The sequence below is a fragment of the Zootoca vivipara genome, chromosome 16 (assembly GCF_965207765.1).
Source record: "Zootoca vivipara chromosome 16, rZooViv2.hap1.1, whole genome shotgun sequence".
NCBI classification, from domain to species: domain Eukaryota; kingdom Metazoa; phylum Chordata; class Lepidosauria; order Squamata; family Lacertidae; genus Zootoca; species Zootoca vivipara.
This window is the reverse complement of record NC_142599.1, coordinates 39,175,119-39,185,586: the sequence shown is the minus strand read 5'-3', so window position 1 is coordinate 39,185,586 and position 10,468 is coordinate 39,175,119. Positions and strand designations below refer to the sequence as shown.

The following is a 10,468-nucleotide window of genomic DNA, read 5'->3' as shown; positions in this document are numbered from 1 at the left end:
AACAGTGTTTAAATAGTTAAGTGAAGGGTCTGGTTATAAAAAACCCTCCCTCTACTTTTGACACAGAGATTTCCTGTCATGTGAAATAAGTTGCTTCAGAAACTGCCTGATCTACCCTAACCAGGAAGCATCCACGTTTGACATAAACACTGCACCATTAACTAGAAACAGAACTTTGCAAATGGTGCAGATTTGCATATTTCCAGGGCAAAGCTTTGCATAGGGCCAGAGTGCAAGCACATTCAAAGGTATTACAAAGTTGGTGTGTAGGATTGTGAAAATGGTTTCATACCTCTTGGCTCAAGAGTTACAGCACTTAGATGGGGGAAGACTGCTTCTTATATAAATTCAGGACCCACCCTATTCCTATGACTGTAATCTGTTTTCACTGTTTTTAATTCTGAATTTTAAATTGTTGCAATCTGCCTTGAAATCTGCTAGTTAAGGGTGAGTGGTGGTAGTAGTAGTAATTAAAATAACAAAAATGTAAAATACAGCACTTAATTTCAGATAACTACTGCAATATTGCACTAATATGGCTCTCACTTTTTTTAACTACAAAGTTGAAAAATGCAGTATAGGCATAGATATGCTGAGAGAGCTATAGATAAAGGAAGTGCAATAGGGAAACTGAGGCACTCCTGATGCTGTTTGACTGCAACTCTCATCAGCACCTAGAGGGTTATAAGCTTCTCCACCACCCGATACAGAGACACCAGTCATGGACAAATGGCAACCCCAGGGGCCAAATCCAGGATCCAGCAGCAACTGGCTACTTTTTCACAAGCCAGCTAGGGGCGCTCCCCTCCAAAGCCAGCTGCAAGTTTGAGCGACAAAAAGGAAAGAAGAGAGGCAGGAAATGGCCAGGCTGTCCAGTAGAGTTTTGCCACAGAGAAGACAGTATGCATACAAATATAGCTGCAATTGTTTCATGTTTCTGCCTTAACAGAAGGCACACACAGCAACCACCTGTGAATTGTTTTATTGGACAGTTTATGTAAACAAGAAAGTCTGACCATAGCACCATGTTGAGTCTATGCTTTGTTTTAGGTTTTCACATCTGCCACGATCTGGTCTAAACAAACCTAACAGTACAGTACAGCGAAGACTAAACGCAATCTAGTCAAACTGCAAAAAACTCTTCCTTCTATACTGAACCCTTCTGCCTAATAAAGAGTTCAAGAAACCCAAGTCTACAAACCTCTCTCATATCTCCCTCAAAGATTCAGGTTTATTTCGTGCATAGGCCGTAATGTCTTACATTGCTAACTCATTTGAGAAATTTTATTCTTAGAGACAAGTATGACATTCTTTTGTAAGTTTAGCTTAAAATAGTTGGCTTTAAAGAAAGCAAGAATCAAAATAAAGAATGAAGGTAAAAAACCTTAGATTTGTTGAAAATGCCCCCCCAGCAACCATGAGGAAAGAAAAACATTTTAAAGGGGGGGGGGGGAAGGCGCACAGCTGTACTTAGATGGTTGTTCAGTAAAGTCACCTAGCAGAACCAAGTTGTTACTAAAGTACATAGAAAGGTAGGCCCAGATTATGTGACATTTGAGGGCTAAAGAATAAAGAGCTGCAAAACCTGAATTTAATTACATTTTTAAAAAACCTCTTTTACAACCTTTCCCAAAGATAAATCTCTGTAAGTGTATACACTTTGTACAGTTTCAGCCACAAATGTACATACATTACTGCTGACTTCCCTGTGAAGGGTTATACATATTTACACTATTGCGCTCCATGTCTTGTGATATCTTGGGAGCTATGGCAGCGTACGGTTCCAAGGGGAGGGCAGAGGAGAACAGGAAACAAAAACTGAAGGGAGTACATAGAACAGGATCAGCCCTTGATGCAATGAGATGGGTTCAGATTTTGGGAGTTTTCTCTCTCCACAGCAGACACAACACACACCTGTGCCAGCGAACAGATAAGGCATTTGCAGTGTTCACCTGAAGGTCCTTCATTTTGCTCACCACACAAAGCATCTTGCACGTCACCCCTAACACACCACTCTCTTCTCTGAAGGTGATAATTTAGATACCCTGTTTGGGCGTATGGTCACAGTTCTGTGCAAACAGAACACTACCTAGCACATCCAACAGTTCTTATAATAAGCCCAATGTGGCTGTGGGTTCATAGTCCAAGCCCAAGACTGTGCTCAGGTGGGCTGCAGTCCTCTTAGCTTCACCTCTGGAGGAAGCGGAGTGCATGTTCCTTGGCTTGAAGGATCTACTCCCAATTTGTAAAGACATCCTTGTTGGTGACATTCTAAAACTGACAGTTCAGACCAAACTTTCCATGGGATTTCGAGGTGTTTTAATTCTCCCGTCAACTTTCAAAGAACGGCTCAGTTTTCTAGTCACAGTAGAACAGGACAGTCCAAGCTAGCTCCTCACTGGGAGCACTCCTTGACTCACCGGATCATGTAAGCCAAACCTGCTCCTATTCCAGCAACGCCTGCAAAAGCCATCAGAACGCTTCTGATGCTGCCTTCTACGTCCTCTACATGGAAGAAATTAACAAATCCCTCCTAGAAGAAAGAATTGCATTGTTAATTGCTTTTAAGCACTGGCAGCCATGTGTCTCTGACTGCTTCAAAGAGAACTCGCAGCAAGACTGGAAGGTAACAACTATGTACTGAGCAAAGTTCAACATCCAGCAATTCTGAGTCCAATCCGCTTCCCATTTTCAACATCCGCAACCACGCACACACAAACAATGTTCCCTTTGTGGGAAACCAATTTTAGTGTAGCTCTTTTAAACATCTCGTGACAGATATTCAGCCCTAAAATCTGAAGAAGCATGCATTCACTTCCTGAAAGATCAGCTACAGGAAGGTATTGGTGTCTCCAGGTTTGGATTTTGACTGGGAAGAGTTAAAAGGGAAAGGGGCAGCACAACAGCATCTATCATTCAGCCCCACCATGACCCACTTACCCAGGCATTATTGTTGAGGATCCATTCCCGCTTGTCTGTAACCAGAACCTCGGTGATGAGCTCTGCCAAAGGCCCGATGGCACTCTCCTGATTGATGCTCTTCAGATGTTTGGCAAGAAAGGCACCAAAAGAGATGAGAGTCACAATTCGACCCCAGTTTGTTATGCCATCACTGAAAAGGTGCTTTGCAACTTTTGACACAGTCTCCAGGTCATCCTCTTTGTTTATTTCCATCTTCCTAAGCATTCCTGAAGAGAGAAAAGATGGGAGTGAGCAATAAGCAAGCATACAAGGAACACAGGTGAAAATATTGAAAATTCCACATTTAAGTGTGCAAGAAGTTTTAACAATCAAAATTATTAACAAAGCAGTTTAATTTTCTCCCCCTCCCCCTTCTTTTTGGAAGGCATGGAGGTTGTAGTACTTGGTTGAATGAGCAATGGATGGTGGGTGGGCATTGATGTTTAAAACTCAGGGTCAGAGCCTGAACAATAAGGTAGCTCAGAAGTCTTATTGGCAAAGAGCTTCCCCCTCCCCAATGAGACAGGGAGTGAATGTGCTGTCCTAGGTGGGAGGCAATTATTACTTACTTTAATTCTGGGGTTGTGAGTTTTTTTCTGGTCAGCTGTCTTTGTTGTACAAAGTGATTGGTTGGGATTTTGTAACTGTATGCTTTTATTTGATTATTAATATACTGTATTGCATTTGATTTCTTTTTTGTGCTGTTTTAAATTCTTTTGCATTGTATTTGCTTCCCATGTTGTACATTGCTTTGAGATTCGTTTAAATGGTTTTCACTTCCCATTTTGATGTTCTATTTTTTTATTTTGACTATCACTTTATGAATTCATTTGAATACAAAATGATTGTCTGAATAAAAATTAAAAGTTCTAGCACTTCCTGAGAACATGAAAATGTTCTAAAGCAGCTTTAGACTTCTACATGCAGCCATTGATATCTGCAGCCCTAGACCAAAGCCCAGCTCTAGCATCTAACTAGCAGTGTTGCTTCAACTATTTTTTAATACAAAACAAGGTATCCAACAGTCAACATGCTTTGAGCTAGTGGTTCAATACTTGAATCCTGGCTGTGTAATGTTGTCCTTTAGGGTTAAGCAGCCTTCAACTATTAGCAACTGCTACTTAAAAGAAACTTGAGGAAGCTGAAATCCAGAAGTCAACAAGGAAGTGACTAAAGCTAGTTCATTTTCATGATTCAGGAACAGGGATGCTTGCATCCGCATTTGGGAGTTGCCCCAAAGCAGTCTTTACTCTACTGTGGAGAGGCAATGATTCAGAAGGCTTAAAGCAAACCATTAAACATAAGTCTAATGAAATTTGTTCTTATATAGATGAGCCCTAACCCTTCCTAACCCAGAAAACAAACAATACCCCTGTGGGAAGTCTGTGCCATTTTGACTTTTGTGTATGCAGGATGTAAGGAATGTTCTACAGGACATCTCACAAATGGCTTCTGTCAAAGCTTTTCCTGCCCATCCACATTACAAAAACCTGAGCAGCTCAGCCACAAGGATAGCTGGGAGGGGATAGTCAACTGGAGGACATTGACTTAGAGGTGGCAAACCATAGAGGCTCCCTAGGAGTGTTCAAATTACTGAGGGTTATTTTAAGGCTACTTTCCAACTCTTAATAGTCAGTGCCCTAGCTAATGTAATATACTAAAATTAAGTCAAATGAGAATGGCAAAGTGCTGGTAAATAGCAAACCTGTTCCAAAGAACTCAGAAGGAAGTTGGTTGTTCACAGCAGGAGCCAGCTAATTTTTCATCACCATGTTTACAATGAATTATATTTCACTTGCTAGGCAGGAGCAGGACGTCAGCAAGAGCTAATCTATACCCAGATTATCTTCTTCTGCCTGCAAGAGTTTCTCCCCGCCCCCACTGTCAAGTGCACTAAGTTCAGTTTCGTTTCTGCTGGGCTTGGTGCTTTCACAGCGACTCCTTGCAGCAAAACAGGGTGGGAAGGGAAGGCAGGCTGGGCCACCCACAGACTTCTGGCTGCCAGGGTGGCCTCGCAGAAGCCTGAACTCTACTGGAGATCAGGAATCTGGCTCAAACTGCACAGAACTGAAGTCAACCAACCAGACTCAAATGTGCAACCTTTCATTGCATGGACACATCAGGAACTTTCCCTTCAACATCCCCATTGACTCTTTTTAAACTTTGGACACTCTTCCAATTCTTTTTCATAAGGGTCCCACCATTTGTCCCCTTTACTTGCCCCTCCAACACACTCCCCCTTCCACCCTTCAATTTCCTCCCTACACCCCCAACTTTGCTACATTCCCATCCCAAGGACACCCTGATCCACTATGTTTAGCTCACCTTCACTTCTTTTTTCCTCAGGCACCCTGCTTTCCTCCCTCTCTCCTCCCAACCCCTACTCTAGCACTTCACTAGCCTTACAGGTGCTCACCTTCATTTCCATTCACCTCTTACAGCTGACACCCCCAACTTTTCTTTGCCCAACACAAACTCCTTTCATGCTCTTCCCTAAACACCCCTTAGTGCTTCCCCTCCTCCTTCCCCACAGTCCCTTTCCACTTCAGTACGCTGCTGCACTTCCTGCTAGTGCTATTGAGGATTTGATTTTGCTTTTTTATAATGATAAATCTTGTATTAGATTTTGTGAACTACCTTGGCTGCTTTAAGAGAAAGGCAAGATACTAAGATGTCAGTAAATGTGAGATGCTGGTACCATTTCCTCTTCTTCACACCCCATGACTCAAGCCCCCCATCAGTTATTACTCCTCACTGTTTCCTCCCAAGCAAGCAAACACCTCCATTTCCTTCCCACATTCACTCTAAGAAAGCAACACCTCAACTCAAGTGTGTGTAGTTAGAACAATTTTATTTTTAATGTTGCTTTTCTCATCAGCTACCCAGGAAATATTGCTGTGGAGTGTTCCAGTCTGTCAGCTTGCCTGATAGGCTTCAACTAGCAGTCAGGCACTTGGGTGTCATAGGTCCCAGGCAGTGGGGTACACTTCCAGAAGATTAGGCAGGCATCCTCTTGAAAAACTGTTTTATGCCAACAGGCCTCTGCAGAAGCTTTTATTTTCTTAAAATGAAGCAGCCATTGTTATGGTTTTCTGTATTTTTATCTCCTCCTCCATAAATTTTGTTGCATATGTCTCTAGTCTTTTGTATCTGTAAATATTTCCCACAAAAAAGCTGCTGAAATGTGGCAAATGGCCTTCTGCTTCAGGCTTTCCTCACAGGATAAATGGGTCTTTACCAGTTTGTTAGGCCTATGGACTTTGCTTGCATGTAATTCCTGTTTTTTGTATATGTTTAGCATCTTAATTAAAAATAGCTTCTGTTTTATTTATTTAATGAGGCATCATCATAGCTCAAGGACACATTCCAGCCAGGCAAATAACACTTAACTGTGCAAAAGTCAGAGTCTGGGAAAAGGGGGTGTGATCTCAAGAAAAGGCACAACCCCCCCCCCTGCATCATCATCTAGCTTGGGCTGCTTTGGGGGCAAGTACCGGTAATAATCTCCCCCAGCTCTTATTTGTAGACCTCTTCTGGCTTTCTTCTTCCCTTGCCCTTTTTCCATCCCCCAATGTAGGGTGCCAATCTGGGAATGAGGGGGGGCGTGGCCCCAGAACAGACTCTTCCCCCACTATTCATTATTATGGCTGTCTAGAATAAGAAATGATTCATCATTTCTTCCCCAGCCCTCTTTTAGACACCCCTTCCATTTACTCACTCTCTCTCTCTGCCCCCCTCCCCAATTATGACCTCGTAAAAGAGGGTGCCAACCTGGTCCTGTAGAGGGCAGTGTGCGGCCTAAAGAACTGGCACCACGCCCACCTCCTACTGCTTTTCTAAGCCGCCCTGGTTCCTTTTTTCAGGGCGGCTTGCAATAACCTCGACACAATGAATAAACGACGAGATGTTTTCTCCCCGCAACCCTCTTTCCCCTCATCTCCCCGCACCCTCGCCACTTCCTCCAACCCCATCCCACCTTTGCCCAACTGCGATTCCAGTACCGCGGGGGAGGGTTGGGCTAGATGACCTCGGGGGACCCTTCCCCCTCTGCAGCTGCTCCCATCACCCACCTTGGAAAGCCAGCTGGTGCTTGTCGAGGATGTTGTCCCCGACCCGCCGGAGGGTCTCCAGCGCCTGCGCACCGCACGTCAAGGCGGCGGCGGCGGCCTCCTCCTCGTGGGTGGTCCCCAAGCGGCCCAGGAGGCCCTTCAGGATCTTCTTCCCGCCGCCGCCTCCCGATGGCCCTTTGGCGTCGGCGTCGCCCGAGGCGGCCTCGTGCAGGTACCGGCTCACCAACTCCAGCGTCACCTTGCGCAGGTCGTCCGGGGCGGGTGCCGCCGCCACCGGCGCCTCGTCGTCGTCCCCCTGCGAGCACGGAATGGACTCCAGCGAAGGGGTGGGTGAAGGCAGGCCGCCTGTCTCTGTGGCCTCCACGTCGTCGTCTTCGTCGCAGCCGTCCAACTCTCCCTCAGGGAGCTCCAGCGCCAACGGCCGCGCGGCGCCAACGGCCGCCGCGGCGGAGGAGCCAATTAGTGCGCGGGGCGCTACTTCGAAGGGTCCAATCCGTGCCAGGGGCCCCGCGAGGGGCGCCCCCGAGCCAAGTCGCGCCAAGGGGCCCTCAGGGAAGACGCTGGCCCCCCAGCCGCGCCCAATCCGAGGCGAGAACGGGCCGGCGCCCTCAGAGCGGCCATTGGCGGTGAAGACGGCTGCGGCGGAGGCTCCGTTGCTGCTGCTGCCGCTGCCTCCGCCGGCCCCGGGGGATACCGGCGTGGCGGGCGCCATGCTCGCTGCGCCACCACAATACAACACCACGGAGGACTTCTTATTAAACATGGCGGCCTCCTCGCAGCTTTCCGCGATCTCCGAAGCTCGTCGCGTAGAGCTCTGAGAGGGGAGCGGCGGCAGCGGGGAGGGTCTTATAAAGGTTCTGACGCGCTGGCGTCAGAAGCGACGTGGCATACGACGTGAGCTTAATGTGGTGACGGAGATGGGAGGGGGGCGTAGCTAAAGCTGGCCACCATAGACGTTTAAAGGATAGAAGAAGAAGCCCGCTTTTGTATAGGGCGCTTCTTGGTTGCTCCATTGTTCAGGGGCTGGCAGGTGGGGGCTGGTTAGTAGGCCTCCGGGTGGCTTCCCAGGAGATTAGCCCCTTTCCTTCTGATGGTCTCTTTTCTTCTGTTCCCTTCCCTTGCCTTTCAGGGAAGTTTTTAATGTGTGACATTTTGATGTACAGTATTTTTAATCTTTGTTGGAAGCCTTTGTTGGGGAAACCCAACCAGATGAGTGGGGTACAAATAATGAATTATTATTATTACTATTATTGATTTGGGACACCAGGGAGCCTACCCACAAACCATTAGCAAAAAAAAATCAAATGGAAATACTGTAGCCAAGCAATTACCCTTTAAAAACCTGTGTTTTATTTTGCGTGGAATGTGTAATTTTTAAATGTGCAGCCCATTGCCCGTATATACCAGGTGGGCTTACAACAGTCCTGCAATGTTGTCCATTGCTATGACTCCCATATTGCAGATTGGGGTCTTTCTGTGCTGCTGCGACTGAAAGAGAGAGCAGTTTTACAACAGCCCTGCAATGCAGTCCAGTGCTTAAAAATGGCAAGGCTCATCTGGGACTGGATATGGAGTTATGGGACAAGACCACCCATGTAAAGTAACCCCCCCCCCCTAGCTTGTAGCTTTCTCTGTTCAAACTACCCTGGGGTGTCTTCCTCCCTGGACCAAATCCAGCGCTCGGTTTCATGCAGAAACGTCACCCTTAGTTGACTCATTTTGAAATTGACAGGATGAAATGACCTGCTGATGTTAACAGCTTTTCAACATTGAGGCTGTAACCCTTATACACATTTGCGTGGGAGTGAGTTTTATTGAGGTGAATAGTGTTCACCTCTGAGTAAAAACAGGAAAGAGGCTTATAGCATCTTAAAAGACTTAACCAATTTTTATTACGGCATCAGCTTCCATGGACCAGAGCCCGCTTCCTTAGAGTGCTGCTGTGCTCAGGTCCTGCTTGTGGGTTTCCCATAATAGGCATCTGGTTGGCCACTGTGAGGATGCTAGACTACGAAGGGCCCCCTTTGGCCTGATCCAATAACCAGGCTCTTCTGACTTTCCTATGGAACCTCCAGGTCCCGAGGCAGTCTATCTAGATTCCACAGGATGCTAGACTTGACAGGCCCCTTTTGCCTGATCCTGTTGCGGGGCTCCCCAATCTACGAAAGCTGATGCCGTCATAAAATGTATTAGCCTTTAAGGTTCATGGAGATCCTGTTGTTTTTGCTGCATCAAACCACCATTGTCCAGAAATTGTTTATTTTGAGGAGACGGGTATAGGATGGAGCAGTAAATGCCACACTTAAGACCTAAGTTAGGAAGAGGAAGAGCTCTTTCTAACATGGAGTAAAAAGGTAAAGGTAAAGGTAAAGGGACCCCTGACCATTAGGTCCAGTCGTGACCGACTCTGGGGTTGCGCGCTCATCTCGCATTATTGGCCGAGGGAGCTGGCGTATAGCTTCCAGGTCATGTGGCCAGCATGACAAAGCTGCTTCTGGCAAACCAGAGCAGCACATGGAAACGCCGTTTACCTTCCCGCTGTAGCGGTTCCTATTTATCTACTTGCATTTTGACGTGCTTTCGAACTGCTAGGTTGACAGGAGCAGGGACCAAGCAAAGGGAGCTCACCCCGTCACAGGGATTCGAACCGCCGACCTTCTGATCAGCAAGCCCAAGAGGATCAGTGGTTTAACCCACAGCGCCACCTGGGTCCCTCTTTCTAACATGGGGTACTCTCCTATAAATCCATGGACTCAAAAGTTACTCATGGCCACCAATGATTTCAGTGGGTTTACTCTGAGGAGGACTTGGGTCTTCTTTTTAACAAAGTTTTCCCAACACCAAGCAAAATTGGCCTACCAGAGCAATTATAGCCCATTAGCCAGTGTGGTGTAGTTGTTAAGAGCATTGGACCAAGACCTGGGAAAGCTGGGTTCAAAACCTCACTTGCCCATGGATCTCACTGTGGGTGACCTTATGCCAGTCAGCACCTCTCAGCCTGACATACCTCACAGGATTGTTGTGAGGGTAAAATGGAGAGAGTGGGAGAACCGTCACTGTTATAAGAATACATATATATATAAATGTTCATAAATGTACCAAGCAAACATATATATACAATATATAAGCCACATGTCTGAAACCGATAGAAAAAGTCCTAAAGCCATTTTGACTCTTTCAGTCACCTCAAATATTTATCTACAAGGTCCAAGGAAATGCAGAAACCTCCCCATTGTCTCTTTCCTCACAAATCCTGCCTTAAGGGCACATTTAAGGTGTGAATAGGGTGAGCCTGTGACCTGGCTCAGGAATTAAGTTTCAGGTAGGTAGCTGTGTTGGTCTGATGTAGTCGAAACAAAATTTAAAAAATCTTTCCAGTAGCACCTTAGAGGCCAACTAAGTTTGTCATTGGTATGAGCTTTCGTGTGCATGCACAC

General features: G+C 46.2%; 1 protein-coding gene across 1 annotated transcript; it reads right to left on the bottom strand.

Moving 5' to 3' along the window:
- Window positions 1–966: 966 nt before the first annotated feature.
- On the bottom strand, window positions 967–7,854 carry MCL1 (MCL1 apoptosis regulator, BCL2 family member). Its single transcript, XM_035097650.3, has 3 exons — window positions 7,032–7,854; window positions 2,941–3,188; window positions 967–2,533 (listed from the first exon to the last, which is right to left on the bottom strand). Exons 1-3 carry the CDS (start codon window positions 7,792–7,794, stop codon window positions 2,417–2,419), a joined length of 1,128 nt encoding a protein of 375 aa, XP_034953541.3. The 5' UTR covers window positions 7,795–7,854; the 3' UTR covers window positions 967–2,416.
- Window positions 7,855–10,468: the final 2,614 nt, after the last annotated feature.